At 39.9% G+C, this 20,191-nt stretch overlaps 3 protein-coding genes across 3 annotated transcripts; all 3 read right to left on the bottom strand.

The window, feature by feature from the left end:
• Positions 1 to 62: 62 nt before the first annotated feature.
• Positions 63 to 6,865, bottom strand: LOC108167040 (peptide YY-like). The gene is made up of 4 exons (XM_017309766.2): positions 1,216 to 6,865; positions 871 to 1,051; positions 679 to 768; positions 63 to 185 (listed from the first exon to the last, which is right to left on the bottom strand). The coding sequence occupies exons 2-4, from the start codon at positions 1,032 to 1,034 to the stop codon at positions 161 to 163; spliced, it is 279 nt and encodes a 92-aa protein (XP_017165255.2). The 5' UTR covers positions 1,035 to 1,051; positions 1,216 to 6,865; the 3' UTR covers positions 63 to 160.
• An 85-nt stretch (positions 6,866 to 6,950) lies between these two features.
• malsu1 (mitochondrial assembly of ribosomal large subunit 1) lies at positions 6,951 to 8,741 on the bottom strand. Its single transcript, XM_008432526.3, has 4 exons — positions 8,070 to 8,741; positions 7,476 to 7,651; positions 7,301 to 7,382; positions 6,951 to 7,222 (listed from the first exon to the last, which is right to left on the bottom strand). Exons 1-4 carry the CDS (start codon positions 8,359 to 8,361, stop codon positions 7,065 to 7,067), a joined length of 708 nt encoding a protein of 235 aa, XP_008430748.1. The 5' UTR covers positions 8,362 to 8,741; the 3' UTR covers positions 6,951 to 7,064.
• Positions 8,742 to 9,361: 620 nt separating this feature from the next.
• On the bottom strand, positions 9,362 to 14,084 carry smpd5 (sphingomyelin phosphodiesterase 5). Its single transcript, XM_008432527.3, has 8 exons — positions 13,872 to 14,084; positions 11,899 to 13,077; positions 11,024 to 11,099; positions 10,808 to 10,948; positions 10,621 to 10,710; positions 10,252 to 10,315; positions 9,963 to 10,122; positions 9,362 to 9,808 (listed from the first exon to the last, which is right to left on the bottom strand). Exons 2-8 carry the CDS (start codon positions 12,979 to 12,981, stop codon positions 9,701 to 9,703), a joined length of 1,722 nt encoding a protein of 573 aa, XP_008430749.1. The 5' UTR covers positions 12,982 to 13,077; positions 13,872 to 14,084; the 3' UTR covers positions 9,362 to 9,700.
• Positions 14,085 to 20,191: the final 6,107 nt, after the last annotated feature.

Raw genomic sequence — 20,191 nt, 5'->3', positions numbered from 1 at the left:
GTGATAACTGGTGCCCCTTGCCCACGATCAAAAATCATTGAATAAATTAGAGCACAGCTGGACAGACTGACAAATGAAGTTTATTTCATGCAACACAAGTTTCTTCCATGTTGGTAATAGACATATTGTACCATCTTCTGAGGTGACAAAGCAGGAGGAATCACCACCCCGGGAGCCCTTCGTATCTACATGAATACACACAAAGTTCATCGGAGTCACTGATAGTCTTGATCTTACACATGCACCAGTCAGACTTTTCCTGAACGATACATTTTACGTCTGCCCGACTGATTCACAGTTTGACCGATTCTGACCACGTAATGGAGAAACACATGTTCTGCAGGTTTTTTGATACAGGCAGTGGTTTTTGAATACAACTGAAAATGAAGAAGTAACAAATTTGGTCGCATTTGTGCCTCAAAGTGTATGTCCCTAACTTTTATTTCAATTGTTTCTGCTCAAAAAAGTACATTACAGTGCATGGAATATGTTATGAACCTAAAGATGAAAGTTCTAGTGCAAAAGAGATCAGACTTTTCAGTACCAATTAAGAACCAGTTAAGAAAGCTCGACTGACTGATCTCTTTTCAGTTGATCGCTGCATCTCTAACTCTCTCGCTTTTTATTTGTGAAACTCTGTGTCTTAATTGCGGCTCATTCAGCCAATTAGATTCTTACCTTATGTAGTTGGATCCTGGAAGAGTTTCTGAGCTCTCTTTCACGAACAGGTCAGAAAATACAGTGTCTGGGTTGTCTCTTTTTCCATACCTGTGCATGAAAAAGTGAAATAATCATCACATCAGCACCTTCTTGATATACCCGGGTGATTCAAGGCACTTAAGAAAATATAAAAGAAACTTAAAAACTTACCTCTGTCTTGTAATGAGATTGATATAATGTCTCAGTGCAGAGTAATACTTGGCAAGCTCCTCAGGTGGAGCTCCTTCCCGGGGACTGGCAGGCTTGACTGGATAAGCGTCTCTGCCAGAGAGGAAACATACCAGCAAGCAAAGAGCCAGAAGAGTTGGCGACATCACAGCGTCGGAGTGTCCTAGGTTCAAATTTAGGGGAAAAAAGAAAAAAAAAAACAGCAAATGCTTACTAAGCAAAAAGATTTTACACCAACACAGATTACACACTCTAGATCAAAAGGTATTCCAGATTTCTTGTCAAAAAATGAAGTTTCGACTAAGATGAAACAGAAAACTTCCTTACTCTTGTCAGTTTGATAAAAGTGCCGTTGTGGTTTACTTGCTTGTTCACGAGCTCCTGCAGCAGATCCCCAACGTTGCCCTGTCTTTTATAGTGAGCGCGGAGCGTGAGGAGAGGGGGTGGCAGAGGGGCTGATTTCATTTTCCTTCAAAGCCACTCCTGAGAAATATCTGTTGCCTCATTAGCTTAATTAAACCTGTAATGGTCGAGCAGTGAAATAAAATAGAGATGCACGGTTACATTATGAAAACACAAAAGGTGTCGGCACTAGGTTCATTAAAAAGTTGCTTGACGTGACGGACTACATTTGCCCCATTGTTGCTTTTAAAATAATTTCAGATGAGCTACATTAGAAGTTCATTGTGTGTGAGTAATTAATTATTTCTGCATTATAATACCACAAATTAATATTTTTGCAAGATCACCGAGTCCTTTGCAGCTGGTAGGAAATTCAATTATGGAAGTCAGACAGACCCCTACATCATGGATTCATTTTTTTAATTTTTTTTGTATTTTAACTTTATTATGCATTGATTATGGGGTTAAAACAGCACATTTTCTTATAAAGGAAATTCTCACAGTAATTAGATTAGGTGATCACATCCTGCTTGATATTCTTGAATAAAGCTAATGATATGAAGCTTTTTTCCATGGCTGATGTTCGAAAGCTGCATGTGCCTGGCTAGATGATGCTACAGCTGACTGAGAAAACATCCAGAGAAGCTCCTCTATAAAACAAACTAATGAAAACAGATCTTTCTTCCGTTGTAACGCCTCATAATCACACTGGAGCAGTCATAATATATAATATAGCCATAAGCACATCTCTTGTATCAACAGGGACACGAAACGGTCACACTCGTGCTTTTTCTGCACTATTCACTGACACATAGTTGTTTTAGGTTGGCAATTCTGATCCATACCAGACTGCGCAGGTTCAAACCATACCAAACAACAGGAAAACCGCTCGGCAAATCAGACAAACCCACAAACTTCTAATTTCAGGTGATGGAGGGCACAAGTTGCTCTCAGCCCCTCTAAATGGCAAGACAAGACTAATGGCAACTATTTTCTTTGAGGAGCACTCAAGTGAAATTTGACAGGAGATGAGTGCTGCTGTTATCTATGACAGACATAAACTTTAGCACAGGTCTTACATGAACAGAACGTAGAAAAGTGAAAAAAAATATTTTTTTTAGTCTCGCATTTTTCAATAAATATTGAGATGTTTTAAAAAAACACGCATAGGCATGTATTAACAATTTTATATCATTTCCAAGTTGCCTTCTGATGGCGAGAAGCAACAAAAGCTTCATGTTCTGTTGATTAAACCAATCATATTGTCAACGTGTCCATGATGTTCAGTGTCTTCTTTTATTCCTGTTCAGTTGTCACTCTGGATTCTGGCAGTGAAAGCAATAAAATAACAGCTAAGTAGCGCAAAGCTGTCTTTCTCTTTGACAATTTATCATTTTCCTTGGAAAATAAACACATGCTGTGCAGAGAATCTGCTCAATGTTGTACATCTGATTTACATTCTCTGTCTCACTGCGTTTGGCAGACAAACATGGACCAGGTGGTCGCAATGTAGAGTCTCCTAAGTGTGCTGTTTAGTACAAGAGACATCCTCTGTGTTCTTTCAACAAATACAACGTATGACATTTTGACAAGCGATATCAATTTCTTTTCATATTTTACGCAGCAGAACAGCAACAGGAGCGTATTTGTGCATAAAAGTAGGGGTTTTTCTTTGCTTTTAAATAAAAATCTGAAGTGTGGCATACTTGATCTCAGCTTAAATACAGCTGTTCCACGAAAGCCTTGGTAGTTTGTTGTAGAACGTTAGCAAACAAACAGCGTGGTGAAGATCAAGGAGCCCTCAGACGTAAATGAAATCCCATCCATCATCATCAAATTTAACTAAATTGTGTAAAATGTTTTTGACATGTCAAATGTTTTAAAGTATTCCAAAGAGCAACAGGCAGCCTCCAAACTACATAAACACAAGCATCACAAACATTTGAATCTCACAAAGTTAACACAACTGATCGAAAGCAATTTGTTTTGAGGGCAATTTCAGTTTGATGACATGACGAGGAAATATATTTGACTATCTCATGAAATTAAGTCAAACTTACAGAGCGCTGTTCAGGCGCCAAAATCATGAAATTAAGTCAAACTTACACAGCGCTGTTCAGGCGCCAAAATCAGACATTTTCTGTTCACACACACATTCACACACTGATGATGGCAAGCTAGTTTACTGTAGCCACAGCCTGGGGCAGTCTGACAAAAACAACCAACTCCAGCAATAAAGGCAGGCGCAGCTTGAATTGAGTTGGCAACCAAATGACTTAAAGGCAAACTCCTATCGCTGTCACCACCATGAGCTCCTTTAAAAGAGAAGCACAAAAACAGTTTGAAGGTGCCCTAGTCTGACCAGATTAATATGAAACTTTTTGGCCTGTGCACAAAACATACCGTAATGTGCGGCGAAAAACTATCACTAACACTAAAATATCACCCTGAATTCACTTTTGCCACACCACAAAACATGGTGTGATGGCAGTATCACGCTAAAGAGATGCTTTTCTTCAAGAGAAGCATGGAAATTGGTTGAAGTTTACGTTATTTTTATTGTTTTTAGAAATAAACATATTTCAGGATGAAGCTGAAAGGAAAAACATAAAAGGCTGCAGCAGACTAAACTGTGGTGGAGGTTCACTGTCTGGAAAGGCAACAATCCCTACGGCCACAGTTAAGATGGGCTGGTTTTGATCAAAGCATATTTTGCTTGATGTTAAAATGGCCCAGGAATCCCAACAGTGTGGACGACAGAGCCCTGAAAGTGTTCTGAGGCGCTGGGAGATGAATGATTAATTCCCCAATAGATGCACACTGAGAGAGTGATAAAACAGCTGCCCATTATCCAGCCTGTTTTCTCTGCAGAACATTAAGTTGTCACATACACACAAGCATGGGATGGAAAGCTTTATGTTGGCTTTGTTCATTTATGTTGCATGAAATAACCCATTTAGGGCAGCGTGTTGCACCTTTATACAAAAACAACTCATGCAGGAGAGATAGTCTGCCACTGCTGCTTGCAGAATGCTATAACTAATCGCCCCTTTCCTCATAATCTACTCCATCAACAAGTAGACTCCTAATGACCACACAACAGTAGGTAAAACGACTGTGTGGGTAATGACATCATTATGTCACACAGCAAAATCTGAGTGGAAAATTTCTTTCACATTTCAGCGTTCCTTAAAGTTCACCAGAGATAAGCTGATATTATGCAGCATGACCAGAAACAAAACATTTATAAACCTTATAATGGCCATGTTTATAGACTTCCAAATACAAAATCAGTGCAATTTAAAAATAGTTGCTTGTTGAAACTTATTTGATATTTCTTTGTTCCCAAGAGTTTGTTATACAGGAACAAGACAGTATGACAGTATCAGAAGACAACATAAAGCTCAAAAGGATAATGGAAACAGACATTTATGCATCTTCAAACAGTAAAGAGTGATTATCAGTTTACAAGTCGAAGCAACATATATAGCTGTGGCTAGAGAACCAGTTAAAGCTGTAAACATGCAGATGAATCCCTATAGAGGGGACAAAGTGACCTGGACTGGTACCACAACACAGAATGTGGTAAAAACATGTCAACAGACCCCATTTTTTGAAATCTAAGTAGCACAAAAGCTTTCAAGCAGGAAGTTTTATACAGGCATATCTCCCGACAACAAGCCAATGAAGTGTAGCTGTGGCTATCTTGGAGGTTATAGGATTATATTAGTATGCTATGTGTTATACATTGCTTTACAAAATTAATAATGCAACTTGAACTTTATCACCTTTTGTCACATCACAATCAATAAAAAACTTCAATGTTTTACATAATCTGTTGTTTAATTTTACATGATACCCAACAAAAAGCTCAAGATCAGTCAGATGAGTCTTTGCTTGGTCCCTCAAAAACAATCAGCTATTGGGTAGTTGCATATGGGGGGTATAATAACTATGCTATACTTCACAAATTTATTATAGAACAGTTAAAAAACCTTGTAGCAGTTCCTTTCTTTATTATAATGTTCCTCTAATTTGTGTTGATCTGTCACATAATGTGGCTAGAGCATGACAAAATAAGAAAATGTTCAAAAATGAATCCTCTGTTATTTAATCATGTATAAACTTTACTAACACTAGAAATACTTTTGTTTGATCTAACAAGAGACTGGAATTTGAGAGAACCTGCAGTATGAAGATAGAACAGGTATAAATGGGAGGCATTTTATCAATATAGCTTAGCTTGAAGAAGCCCACTGCTTTCTGGGTAAAATGACCAATCACTTGTAATTGTCCATGGTTTAAAAGTAGCCCAGAGCAACATTTTATGTCAGAATCACCACTGATACCAAACAGAGTGTGTGTTTGATTTTAAATACCTTGTGTTATAATTAGTAGCTAGGAGTTGGACCCTAGATTAGAGTCAGACACTGATTGTGTATTGAGGTTGCCTAGTATGTTGAAGCTGTTGAGAACAAGGTTTGAACCAGTGGTGCTGCTCTGTTTTTATACTTCATCAGAAACTTGGTTGACGTTCAGCTAGAGGTCAGGCTTTCAGTCAACTTAAGTGCTGGGTTAAACCATGTCGTATGTAAAAGTTTAGCTATAGCAACGTTGTTTTTCCTGTATGCTCCAATCAAACTGTTTGAACAAGTAGAAAACATCAATTTGAAATTGTTGGCTTTGGTTACCTTCCATTCCTCTTTTTGCACCCATCAAACTGCTGTGAGTCAGTCCAATAATTGGAAGGCCGCAAAGTGTGCAAACTGTTACAATCTGCTATTGCACAGTTTTCTAGGTGAAGTTAACTGGAACCACTCTCCATCTCTACAGATACTTTGAAATGTTAACATTGTAAAGGGGAGTTCCGGAAAATAAATAGCGTTGCTTAAGTTTCACTGTTGGAAAACTCAAAAAGATCCTTAAAAACCCATTAGGGATAAGTGTGCAAGATAAAATAGTGTGTGTATTTATATATATATATATTTCTTTTATTTCCTCCTGATCATGGAAAAACTGTTTTTCCTCAGTCCTACAGACTAATTTTACCTGTTCACTATATATTCATGTGCATTTCCCACAATATATATGTAAATAATATCAATTATTATTTACAATTGTCAATTAACAATCAGTTAATTTACTGATTGAATTAGAATGTTTGCAAACAACCATCAGTTCTGAGGTTAAATTATTTCTGCATATCCAAGTTGCTGCAATAAAAATTCTACATTGTTATACTTTTGTCCAGTGATCCTTTATCTTATGCTTCAAAGTAGTTTCAATGTAACAAAGACTCAATTCTCATATCCACTCTTAAAAGTGGGAAAGATAGGAGAACGCTTCATTCAGAAGAGATAGATTTGTTTGAATCTTAATAAGTCAGGATGCAGTGACAACAGCTTCTGGTCTAAAGTTGCTCATACCTGCACTTGGCAACTATTTAGAAAGTTAAACCAGCTGGGTCAGTAATTAACAAGGTTTCATATTGATCTTGTTACCCGACACTTATCAAGATGATAAAGGAAGTAAAACTAAATTTTTATTTTTAATTCAAATCTTCAAAGTTATAGGGGACTGTGCTGCAGACATTCAGGAACTCAGTCATTTTACAAACTTTACCAGTATGGCATAGGCGCGATGCAAAAAAAAGGAAGGACTGACCTTGTTAAAATTTTTTATTTAATACAAAAGCACATGCACCGACAAATCACTGAAAAAGTCAGCTAAAATTTTTAATGAATTAGTTGACTTCTGGCTCTGTTTAAATATAGTCATTTTGTAAATTCATTGGCATCAAATATGAAGTCTTCTGGCAGCGTCTCTGCAGGGATTTTCTTCAGCTGCTCGTCATAGGTACGCAAAATCCACAGTTTCTCCAGTTCATACACTTCTCTGGTCTCAGGCAACATGAAGTGAACAACCATTTTACCTGAGAAAGAAACAAAATCTACTTTTAAAACAGCAACACCACTTGGGAAAAACCATTTTCTTTAGGAGTTTTACACACCAAAGTCAACACACATCCAGTCCTCTGCATCTTTGCCTTCAATCTTGACATGTGGATCTCCGTGTTTCCTCATAAACTTGAACTGAAGGAGAGCAAGTCTTAGTACTGACTTTGAAAACAAATGTAGGCTGCTTTTATTAATATATCGAATAGAAAGCAAGTCAAGAATAGTTACCACTTTAATAGCATAAAGAGCCATGGCACGGATATGTCTTGGTGAGACACCACTGACCACAATGAAGTAATCTGCATATTGAATATGATCCGGCACTTTAATCACACACAGGTCCACAGCATTTTCTTGATGGAGTAGAGAGGTCAGAACGTCGAGAGTGAACACCTCGGAAAATCCTGGACAAAATAAGAAAATCTTTAAGTATTTGAGGATTTTTAAGACTGACTTTCAGTCTGACTTTCATAATGAATTAATTTGACTGTTTATTTTTGTTACTATAAAGCATCCTATATAAGATTTCAAAAAGTAAGTTGAAAAATAAATACTTTTTGTAACCTTTAATAGTAAAAATAAATAGCATCTAATAAAAATATTTAGTACATAAGATAATAAAAACAACTGTGCCTGACTAGTCTGTCGCCAATAAATGACAGGAACTGGCTAATTTTGCCTTGACTAGCAACAAACAGCATGTTCCCATAATTTTATTAGTCTTTCAATTTCTGGATCATTTCATTACATTTATACAGTAAAAAAAAACCCTGCTTGCTATAATAACGTGCTTCGTTATTATAGCAGATAGATACATCTTACCCTGGATCTGGGAGTTACTCCTGTTATCTTCCTCCTTTTCCTCTAATGTCTCCGGTCTTTCTGTGAGTCTGCCCTCACCTCTGTCTGTGTAGCATCTTTTTGACTCAAATGGACACCCGAGACACGCTCCGTAACGCCAGCGTTGTTGACATGACGATAAATTAACAGCAAGTCTGTGGCACCGGGCTTTGAATATCAAACTCGTGCATCCAGGAACAGCCAATTGATCTAATAAACTACTTATCCGACAAACTGAAGATACCAATATTCTGGATTTACACAGAATATTCATGATTTTTGAGCTACAGAGCAAAACAGTCGCTCTCCGTTAAAGTTACCCACGAGCGATAAAAACAGGAAGTGGATCTTGTCCTTGGATTCTGATTGGTTTGTACAGTTCTTCGTTGTTTTCTATGCGGTGAACATAACTGGAAGTACCGCCACCTGTCGGCGATTAATCTCAAACATCCTGTCTTGTATTTTACATTATAAACCAGCTTTAAATGGTTTACCTTGACTTATGATAGAGTGAAACAAATCCTAACACAATGAGCACTTTCAGAGTAACATGTTCAATTACTTAATTAGAATCACGACATACTTAGTCATCTGTAGTAAATAAATAGTAATATTTTCATTTTTTGTTTCATTGATTTGTTGAGACTAACATTTAAAGTAAGAAATACACATAGATAGATCTTCCGGCGGCTTTTGATTGCGGCTTTTGATTATATACTTTTTAAATTCAACCAAGATGGTTGTTTGTGATTGAAAATTAAACATGATAATGAAACAAAGTAAAAGAAGTACTTATTTTATAAAGGCCATTTAGATAATTTTATTTACATTAATATCATACCTAAAAGGAGTATGAGTAATTTGGGGTTTAACTGTATAAAATTAACAATGAGTACACTGCATTTCTCTTGAACAGCCCCATGAGAAAATGCTGGTCCCTTAGCGATATTGTATGGTTTGTTTTTTTTTTTAAATCGAATGTAAATGTTTTATAGCATAAAATAATGCTAATCATTAAACAGCAGAGCACAATATGAGAAGACTCTAAGGAGAATTTTTAAATTATATAATTTATTAAATAAAAAAAACAATCTAAACCAATCTGACATAATCTAATCTCTTAGTAATCATCCTAATCATTCTGATCATACTAATCTATTCTAAGTGATTTAACCAAATCAACCTATAAATACACAAACCCAAAGCAGCAGTTTGCTTATGAGATATAATAAATCTGTGATCATGCACACAAACTTTATGAACTTAATGGCACCTGTGATCAATGAGTTTAATAGTCAGACATTTGACATCATAGTAGATGACACATTTATAGCAAGACAGAAAAATGACATTATTTAAGAAGAATTTTCTTTTCTGCTGATTCAAAACATAGCTTTGTAAAGATCAATGCAACAACTCTGAGCAGCTCTAAATGTATAAAATGAAGTGTGAAACCATAAAAAATATTTTAAAAAATGTAAGTTCCACCTGTGTCACAAACGTACCAGTGGTTAAAAGTTTTTCTAAAATTACAAATTCAAGTATGTCAATAAACAGTTTAAAGTAAAACTGTAAAATTGTGTACGTTTGGCCCCCGCTCTTTAAATTAGCTCTCATTCATCCTCGTGGTCAGCGTTCATACTGACTTTCAATTTCAAGCCAACAGGAACATGATCAGTAAGCCCAGCCAGCTGAGATATGAAGGTCACTTCTTCCAGTTCCTGCATGGGTAAAAGCAAACCCAAATATGTTAGCTTTGCTTTAATTTGTTTATATATGACTCTCAATTTATTAGGATATTTTCTAGAATGAGGAGGAACATGGGGTTAACTGGGAACAGAGCAGGGCAAGATAAGAACTCAACAGTGAACGTACTGTTCTGCAGAGCTTTGAAATAGAGGTTTCCCGGTAGAGAATGTAATCAATCCGACGCCCAATCCAAGGCTGGCCGGGTTCTGGGTAAACCAGAGGAACACCCTGTTTAGGAACAGGAGGAGAGATGTACTGCTTCCTCACCTCCTCTGATACTAAAGTCCTACAGAGACACAAAGAAAAAAAAAAACAGCTCGTCATGTCTCCACAATGAATACTCTAAATTTAAATAATGCTACTCTCATCATATTTCTGCTGGAGTAAACAGAAGAAAGCTACAAAAAAAAACAACCTTTGTAGCGTTTCTGGGGAGTTCACATCCTCCTCGTACAAAGAAGGCTGCTCGAGCAGAGTACCTTTGGTTAGGGAAAACAAAACACAGTCGTAAGATTGTCCAATCAGGACTGTCGACATTTACCACAAACAAGTATCGTATTTTGAAAAATACTCGTATCCCTTGAGTTTAACCACATTTTGTCAGGGATTTTTTTTTAGAGACAAACCACCATGAAGAAGTGCGAAACCATCAAGTGGAAGGGACGTGATGCAGTTTCAACATGATTCAAACATAAAAAAAGCTAATGTAAAAAGTCTGGCGTACACACTACAATTCAAACCTCCTTACTGAAATGATAAAAAAAAAGATGTAAATACTACCAACCAATAACCCAGGGCTTCTCTTTTCCAGCTTCTGCTCTGCACGGATCTCTGTACTCCTCAAACAAACTGTGGTTCTGTTCCAAAACGTCATCTACACAGGACAGATTACATGCTTATTCAAACAGGTCTAAAATGAGCTTTAAAATGTCCATATCATAACACCAGCTATAACTGCGAACAAGACATACCAGGTGAGCAGTTGTCAAAGTTAAAATCCCCGCAGAGCACATCAAAAACCACCTCCTCGTCAGGCTGTTTGTGGGCGGCCTGGAATTCCCCGATCCACCTGGTGACCATGTCCAGCTGGTCACAGCGAATCTTCCCCTCACCTGTGGGCAACACGGGGAAAGTAGTTTAAAAACGTGAGCCTATCTGATCGAACCAAATATGAAATTGGCGCTCACCCTCCGGTGCATGAAGATGCGTGCAGTTGAAATAGCCAACCACTTTCTTCTGTTTCTGATTCTGCCCGATTAGAACCTGAAAATGTTCAAATCATGTGGTTTGATCTTGTCTTAGGGTTACTGGTTAAACAAATGCAGCCCCCTCCCATACTTATTGGCATCTTCTACTATTACTGAGTACCTTCTTCTGAAAAAATTATCATGTTTGACAGGAACATCATATCAAATTTAACTTCTAAAAAGACAATCCAACCTTTAATTTGAAGGCACTTATATAGTTTGAATAGAAAAATATAAATTAATAACCTGATAAGTCTTATTTTGACAACAAAATGCTGAAAAAAATCAGCTTTTTTTGGTTCATTAAATGCAAACTAAGACTTCCCAGCATTTTTGAAGTATAAACTAATCACCCTGTTGTAAGTTTTATAAAAGACAGATCCCCACATGCTTCGATGCATAAGCGGGGATCATTTTCCTCCGATGTCTGATGGATTAACAACCTCAAGTGTTCAGCACTTTTCCCAAATGTGCTATATAGCCTTTAAACTAAAAACAAAATGGAATTAGCAGGTTAGTTTTCAGAATGAAATCAAAATAGGTTTTGGTCAGGAAAGTTCTGATTGTTGCACCTTTAGTTCCAACAGTTTTTAACTTAATTTAATTTAATAACCTCTTTGGATTATTTATATAGCATCTTCCTTAATCAAGAATCAAAGCTTATTTAGTTGAACCAGCATGATGAACTATTTAGGATATCTTTTCATATGTTTGTGACTCAATCTCTTCTAGAAGATTAGCTCAGGAAGCTGATATGCTAGTACATTCCTCAGCACATAAATAAAAAACAACTTATTGTCAGATTAACGAGGCACCTTAGTGGCGAGCAGACCCTTGGCAGCCAGAGCGTCTTCCCCACGGCTGTTGGGAAACCAGTGGTACTGGGCCTCCAGCACTGGGAACCTACTGGCCATGAACAGACCACTGTTGAAGAACTTAAAGGCAGAACATCTGCACGGCGGCTGGCAGGCGTACACGCCGACATCATGCAGTATGTGTCCAAACAGTGGTTTAAGTGTATTGGTGAGCTTCTTAGCAGCTCTCTTATCAAACACCTCTTCCAGACACAGTATATCGATATTGGCCGGGAAGAAGGGCGACACCTCCCAGGGTTCCTCATCCTGCTGACGAGTACGCTGGGAGAACAAAGCAGCAGGACTCTTGCGACCAGGCTGCCCCTGTTTGTTGGAGTTCTCATTATAGTTCAGTTGGGAAGAGGATGGCTCGGTCAGTGGTTCCTCTGCGTCATCAGAGGACACAGAACTTTCGGTTGGTTCCGATCGATGATCTCCTGTGGGTTGAGACTGCCCCTCCAAGCCCCCGTCTGTGTCTGAGCAAGCTCTGGGGATGATGCTGTCCGAGGGGCTGACAGGGCCGCAGCTGCTGGGAGATTCCACCGTGATTATCACATTGGGTCGCACGACGCTCTCCGCGATACGCTTGCCGATCTCGTATGCCCTCCGCTGGGTGTGGCCCAGGTTGTTGAAGCGAGCCAGGCTGTCTGGTAAGAGACACAGATTGGCTGAGGCGAAGGTAAAGGACGCCTTTCCCGTTTGCTCAAAGCCTCTGTTTGTCTCCTTCTCTGCTGAGGTCAGTTCCACTCTGTGGTAGGAAAACGGCCGGCGGCAGGCCTGAAGCGGCGCCCAGAGCAAAAATCCCAGGAAAGCCAAGGGGGCTGTGAGGAGGAAGAAAAGGAAGAAGAAAATAGAGCCGAAGAAGACCTTGAGTGGGCGGAGGTAACATTCTTCCTCCTGTCGCTCCCTCTTCTCCTTTGTGGTGGACTTGCACACAGCAATAACGCGATCAAGATACCAGAAGCATGGCACAATTAACGCCCATCCTGTGGCGTGGATGCCAGCAACGAACCCGTTGGGGAAAGGAGACGCCCGTAGAACCATGGCTCCCCGTTGTCTCTAAACAAAAACAAGGTTGAACAGCATCCAGATATCCTGCTCTGGCATTATTCCAAAGGTAAATCTCTCTCTCCAGAGACTCTAAAGGAGAGAAAAAAAAGACTTATCATGGTGCATTCTTCTTACACACAGCGTCAACATATGCACCAGAGTTCTCAGGAAGACCTAGCTTTTGACTGCATGTCTGTGCATGTAGTCACGGACATGCAGAATTACACTCACAGAATTACACTGCGTTCCGTTGATGAAAAATGCAGGGCCTATGCACTAGTTTATGTTGTTATAAAGTCTTAATAAAATACACTTACTGCTGTAAACAGACAAAATGACAAAAAAGTTTAAATATGAATAGTTTAAACGCCACCCTCCTTCCAAGCACGGTTATGCAAGGAGTCCTGATTAAACACAGTGTAAAAGAGTCATGTTCCCCTTTAAAATCGTCAGTGAATATGAACATAGTGTAATTCATCCGTAAGGTGATGTTATGTTGATCTGAGCACCACACCCTTCTCCTTGTGTGGATTTACACATGAAATACACCGTCTGCAACTGTTGGGTGAGGCACAGCTTAACTCTTCTCTAAACTTGCTCTGCAACATTTTAATTTAAATGTAAATTATTTCACGTGAAGCACATTCAAGTTAGGACATTTCTTAATCTGACCTGCCCAGAGAAACGCTTGACTTAAAACGAAAATAAAGCCACCAAAACGTCAGACCTAGATTATCACATAATACTAATGAATGATCACGCTTTGCACATGGTTTATAACACATCACTCGCATTCTGTAATCTCAATCACCTGTGTCTATAAGGGAGGGCAGCTAGCTTAAACTGCTTAGCTGTCTTTTGATGATTTGATCCAATGGTCTTACCTGAACGGGACAAAATCGGAAGTCCGTGTGATGGACCCATTCATTCTAAACACTGCCGGTGTACTAATGTCATCATATCTATTTTCGTTTTTCGTATATCACATGTTCACCGCCAGCATGCAGGCTTTGAGGGGAAATCAGAATAACCGAGCCGCGAAAGCAGCACTTTGAAGCATAAAAAACCCTTCCTGTCCCGGCTGAATTTAGGCCACGCCCCCTCCGTTGTTGCCAGTCACGTTTGTGCCCCGTCATTTTCCACTGTTCATAAAATAATCGGATATCACCTCAAGGCTCTTTTGTTTCTGTTATTTCTCTTTTTGTCATCTTGACCCCCTTAATTTATGTCCTATTAAAATGTAACTCCGTGATATTTTTTCCCGATTAATTTTATATTGCTAATGGTTTGTATTTATTTAACTGTAGGATGATGGAGTAGCTTGTCAGCAAATAAGCAATTTCCCCCTTTTTAATCAATAGCGCATATTATATTCTACTAAATTCTAAAATTGTGGCAGAAAGCAGTATTTGCCTCTGGATGACCTGTATTAAAACATTTCTGAAACTGCTCAGATGAATTTTTAGCATCTAAACTGACAGTTTATCATTATATATTGTTCCAATATATATGTACTTCTCTCAAATGGAATAAGGTTCCGCTTCACTACCACTAATGTACAACGTTTTGCATTGAAATGGGGAAATTCCTATTCTTTACATTCTAAATCTATGAATTAAAGTCAATTAGAATTAAGATATTTAAATTGAAATTTAAATATACAGCCTTGTATTTAACTGGAATGAGTTTATTTACTTACTTAAAGAAAACCACTTTAAATCAAGTCAACGTAAAACTATGTTTAGTCTTTAAAGCTGTTACCATGTTGTGACAGTTTGTTATGAGACGGATAATCTGTGAAGGCATATCAATCTCCTCCACCTCCTCCCTGAACTACTGTTGCTGGCTAAAGTAAAGCAAAAACAACCAATCAGAACCAGGAGGAAATGTGCTAATTATGGTGAAACAACTTATTGTTACAGGAAAACCGTTTATCTGCCATCATTGGTAGCTATGCTAACTGAACTGAGCATTCAGTTTGAATCTGTAAAGCTCTGTGCTATGCTAGCTGCAGCACGGCACAAATCGAGGACGAGGAAGGATGAGCAGCACCACATGAGATTGTGATTGACAGCACTAAAACTCTCCTGCCACTGACTGGTTGTTTCTAGAAAGCACTGGAAGAAAGCAGAGGAAATAGATTTTTCACTAATTACACAATTGTAACCGGGTGGTTTTACTGGAAAACATAGTTTACATCCAGTGGTTGTAAATTCCTACCCGTTTTTGGCCCTTGAACACATCTAGGCCCCGTTCCCCATCTTCACTTCCGTTCACAGCCTTGTCGGGCTCATTAGCGTATATAGGCACCGGGTGTGCACGCCAATCTGAGTGTGTTTGTCGGGTCCGTTGTGTTGCAGTTGGCTCTCAGTCAGATGAGCGCTGGCGCCGTGCTCATCGGGTTGCTGGAGAGTGTTTGGATCGTGGACATTTGATACTGGTAGGATACATGGATTTTTGATGTCACTACCCTACCTGTCTATTATTGTCAGCAGATACGTTATTGTTTTCTTTTGGTATTGCAGATTGCTGCTGTTGCCTATTATGCTCCCACAAAGTGCATTTGTTTTGTAGTTGGATGCTCTCAAGGAATAGGTCATCTTTTAGAGATGGAGTTGTAGCACGAACAGTGCAGAACCAGAACAGTTTATAGCTCCTTATTTTTATTAGATTATTGGGCACAGCCTTAGGACTGGGTTGGGGCAATGTGGGATTTGTTTTTCTTTTGTCTAACATTATTTTGTGTTTCTACTAATTTGGTTTGCATTTGTTTTTGATTCCAATTGCTTCTAGTCTTGTCCTGGGTTTGAGTTTTTAATTAGAATAATAGTCTACTTTTAATATTGTAAGATAATGTATAAATAAAAATATATTTTGTATACTATTTCTGTTTCATCATTCTCAGCCAGACCTACCTGGGTATTATTAATAAGGAAACTCTAGGCCACTTGATATTTCAGTGGTCTACCAGTTGGCTTTAGAGCCACGTCCTCAGTCACAATCCGGGTTCTTTCCCCCGTGTTACACAATAATACCTTATGTTTCCTGTCAACATCTACAAAACCCCAGTGGACAGCCTTGGTTCCCCGAGCCCGGTGCTCAGCAAGTTTTCTGAAGGACTGTACACCTTCCAACTTACACATAGGTAGTTGTATCATAGTCAGATCAAGAATTGCTGCATATTTGTCGACTCCTCATTAATGATACAAATCTTCCATCTCACAACATCCCAAAAGTCTAAAGGACTGAGATTTACTGACTTGGAGTGTTACGGGCACCCTCAAAAGCCATAAAAGAAGAATGAGTGGATACAACACCAGTAACCATTTGAAATATTTTGAGGCCTTTATTTTTAAAACACAAGTCAAGAGTACGTAGGCAGAAGCCCAGGCATGTTGGCATATGCCTGGGAACCGCTGAACTGACATGTGCACGCCTCCTTCTGGCCCTCTGTCATGCACAATTCTCCTTCAAGCATGGACCCATCGCCCCCTTCAGGTGTAGGCGACTGCTCCAAGGTGTAGACCTCCTTCAAGTGTGGGTGAGCGGCTCCTCTCCAAGTATTGAGCCAGAACCTCCCACACTCATGCTTCTGGCTCACATCTACACTTGTCTCACACATTGGCCATGTGGAACGGAAGCCCCTCGTCCAAATACACCAAAGTCCCCATCTGTCCTTAGGAGCCTCCCATTCTGGTACCTTAATGGAAGCATGGACGGTAGTCATAGGAGGACATTGGAGTACAGTGAATTTATTGACATTTTTATCAGTGAGGAAGATAACTGAATTCATATATAGAGAAACTTCCTGCAAAACCGGACTTGGGATAACGGTCAGTCTCCTAGAAACACCTTATCCCTTTGGTCGTCCTTCATTGAAAACCTTGAATCGCTCTTAGTCTGATCCCTCCCCAATGGCAACCTGCCTTGGGAAGCCTCACTACTGGCTGAACCCCAAGACAAAATCTCCATCTGGTTCATAGGGATACTCAAACCCCTCCACCACGTTAAGGTGGCGATTCTGCGGAGGGGTCACCAGCAGATCGCGATGGATGTTTAATCCAAGGGATCCCCCATCCTGAGCAAGCACAAGGCAACAGTGGAGAGGAAAACTCCCTTTAAAAGGGAGAAACCTCCAGCAGAACCAGGCTCAGGATGAGCAGCCATCTGCCGAGGCTGGCTGGCTTCAAGATGGCAAAAATAAAAAAACACAATCATATCAGCAAATCTCTGAAAGAAGGAAGACAGATTTAGTTACAATATTAGTATACATTACACATGTTAAAAAATGGACATATGGGAAAGTAGTAGTAACTTCAATTCACAACATGGAATTGTAGAGGTTGCCAATCCATCCCAGGGCAACACAGTGACACACAGGACAAACAACCATGCAGCACACACTCACAAGTAAGGAGAATTTGGACGGGCCAATTAACAGTCATATTTTTACTGTGGGAGGAAGCCGGAGTACCCGGAGAGAACCCACGCATGCCACTTTTAGTACCTCTGAACCTCTTTGCTGAAAGGCAACAGTGATATCAACTGCGCCATTGTGCAACTCCTTAGGACAATCTAAGGACCAATTGACCTAACAGTCATGTTTTTTACTGTGGGAGGAAGCCGGAGTACCCGGAGAGAACCCACGCATGCCACTTTTATTATCGCTGAACCTCTTTGCTGCAAGTCAACAGCGCTATCAAGTGCGCCACTGTGCAGCCCTCATATTCGATACAAAAATTTACATTATTACAGTATAAATGGACCATGGGAATCTACATAGCTCTTGTAAAACTGAATAATTTAACCCCATCATTCTAGATTTGTGTATGCCTGGTGGAGAAAGTTGCACTATTACATTGCTTAGGACAATGCAACAAAACCAGGGATTTTTGGGAGAAGGTTCAGAAAATAATAAGAATTATTTCAAAAGATGTTTTAATGGAACATGCTCTATTTAGAGAGAGACAGGACAATAAACCATGCAATACACACTCGCACCTAAGTAAGATTTGGACAGACCAATTGACCTAAGTCATGTTTTTACTGTGGGAAGAAGCCGGAGTACCCGGAGAGAACCCACGCATGCCACTTTTGGTTCCTCTGAACCTCTTTGCTGAAAGGCAACAGTGATATAAACTGCGCCATTGTGCAACTCCTTAGGACAATCTAAGGAGTATATGGACAGACCAATTAACCTAACAGTCATATTTTTACTGTGGGAGGAAGCCGGAGTACCCGGAGAGAACCCACGCATGCCACTTTTATTATATCTAAACCTCTTTGCTGCATGGCAACAGTGCTATCAAGTGCACCACTGTGCAGACTCATTGTGCAGCCCTCATTCTCAATCAATTAGAATAAAACCTTCATTTACCAAGTACACCATGTACTCTAAAGTTATATAGGCAGGTGTAATTAGGGTTTCCCCAGTTATTATTTACCTTTAGAGTCACAAAGTGAAAGGACCCAACGTTATCAGCCTGTAAGCCAAGAGAGATACAAATTAGGGAGGTTAGATTGATAATCCATAGTTACAAATAGACAACAGAAACAAAGGAGATCAGTCTTAAAGTGCATGGAAGCCTAGTTCAACTGGTCTTGCTGTAAATATATTTTGCATAGTTTTTCTCAAGATAGCAAGGCAATTATACTGTTATTTTGCTAACCAGAAAACAAAATGTTATGTAGTAACACTGTGATTTTATTCTTTGTTATCAAGAGGCAACAAAAATGATTGATTTGTGATAAGTGTTGTGACTTTTTTTACACATATCCATCCATCCATCCATCCATTGTCTTCCACTTATCTGGGGTCGGGTTGCGGAGGCAGCAGCTTCAGAAGGGAGGCCCAGACTTCCCTCTCCCCAGCCACTTCTTCCAGCTTCTCTGGGGGAACCCCAAGGCGTTTCCAGGCCAGCCGAGAGACATAGTCCCTCCAGCGTGTCCTGGGTCTTCCCCGAGGCCTCCTCCCGGTGGGACGTGCCCGGAACACCTCACCAGGGAGGCGTCCAGGAGGCATCCTTACCAGATGCCCGAGCCACCTCAACTGGCTCCTCTCAATTTGGAGGAGCAGCAGCTCTCCTCTGAATCCCTCCCGGATGACCGAGCTTCTCACCCTATCTCTAAGGGAGAGCCCAGTCACCCTGCGGAGGAAACCCATTTCGGCCGCTTGTATCCGTGATCTCGTTCTTTCGGTCATGACCCAAAGCTCATGACCATAGATGAGGGTGGGAACGTAGATGGACCGGTAAATCGAGAGCTTCGCTTTTTGGCACAGCTCTCTCTTCACCACGACGGACCGGTACAACGCCCGCTTCACGGCAGACGCTGCCCCAATCCGCTGGTCGATCTCCTGCTCCCTTCTTCCCTCATTCGTGAACAAGATCCCCAGATACTTAAACTCCTCCACTTGAGGCACGACGACCCGCCTGACCCAGAGAAGGCACTCTACCCTTTTCCGGCTGAAGACCATGGCCTCAGATTTGGAGGCACTGAGCCTCATCCCGGCCGCTTCACACTTGGCTGCGAACCGTTCCAGCAAGAGCTGCAGATCACGATCTGATGAAGCCAACAGGACCACATCATCCGCAAAAAGCAGAGATGCAATCCTAAGGCCACCAAAACGGATCCCCTCAACACCTCGGCTGCGCCTAGAAATTCTGTCCATGAAGGTAATGAACAGAATCGGTGACAAAGGGCAGCCTTGGCGGAGTCCAACTCTCACCGGAAACGAGCCCGACTTACTGCCGGCAATACGGATATACACATATATGTACAATTTGCATTATAAGTGACAGCTGTTGCAGTTTCCCCACAATAAAAAGTGAACAGAAATGTTCAGTAAAAGAAATCCGAGTCTCTGTCCTGATTGGAGAAGCTTCCACTCCGTAACAATAAGAGGTTCACTTTTTTTTGTCAAGACATAATAAAAGTCTTATTAATAAGACATAATAAAAGTCTTATTAAAAAGACATAATAAAAGTCTTATAAGACATAATAAAAGTCTTATTAATAAGACATAATAAAGGTCTTATTAATTAGATTTATGCCAAAATATATATACATTTTTGTCCTTAAATGATGGCCAAAAAAAATCAACAGCTGTTTGCATTCGTTCAAGTTCATTGCTCTTTTGTTACTGAATCCTAATTATTCCAACAAACACTTTCTGAGGCTGTGCATGCAGGTGGGGCATGGTGTT

The sequence above is a fragment of the Poecilia reticulata genome, chromosome 16, assembly GCF_904066995.2.
Source record: "Poecilia reticulata chromosome 16, P_reticulata-male-v2, whole genome shotgun sequence".
NCBI lineage: Eukaryota > Metazoa > Chordata > Actinopteri > Cyprinodontiformes > Poeciliidae > Poecilia > Poecilia reticulata.
Note: the sequence above shows the minus strand (reverse complement) of the source record. Positions and strands in the feature narration are given on the sequence as shown.

What these genes read in the sequence shown, in the direction of transcription:
- LOC108167040 (XM_017309766.2), bottom strand. Translation starts at nt 1,034, where the DNA reads ATGTCGCCAACTCTTCTGGCTCTTTGCTTGCTGGTATGTTTCCTCTCT. An exon ending in AATCTCATTACAAGACAGAG is followed by an intron (nt 769 to 870) that starts GTAAGTTTTTAA and finishes TTTCATGCACAG; the next exon opens with GTATGGAAAAAGAGACAACC. An exon ending in CCAGGATCCAACTACATAAG is followed by an intron (nt 186 to 678) that starts GTAAGAATCTAA and finishes GTATTCATGTAG; the next exon opens with ATACGAAGGGCTCCCGGGGT.
- malsu1 (XM_008432526.3), bottom strand. Translation starts at nt 8,361, where the DNA reads ATGAATATTCTGTGTAAATCCAGAATATTGGTATCTTCAGTTTGTCGG. An exon ending in GAGTAACTCCCAGATCCAGG is followed by an intron (nt 7,652 to 8,069) that starts GTAAGATGTATC and finishes TATTTTGTCCAG; the next exon opens with GATTTTCCGAGGTGTTCACT. An exon ending in CTCTTTATGCTATTAAAGTG is followed by an intron (nt 7,383 to 7,475) that starts GTAACTATTCTT and finishes GCTCTCCTTCAG; the next exon opens with TTCAAGTTTATGAGGAAACA.
- smpd5 (XM_008432527.3), bottom strand. Translation starts at nt 12,981, where the DNA reads ATGGTTCTACGGGCGTCTCCTTTCCCCAACGGGTTCGTTGCTGGCATC. An exon ending in AGGGTCTGCTCGCCACTAAG is followed by an intron (nt 11,100 to 11,898) that starts GTGCCTCGTTAA and finishes GAACATTTTCAG; the next exon opens with GTTCTAATCGGGCAGAATCA. An exon ending in TCCCCAGAAACGCTACAAAG is followed by an intron (nt 10,123 to 10,251) that starts GTTGTTTTTTTT and finishes GTGTCTCTGTAG; the next exon opens with GACTTTAGTATCAGAGGAGG.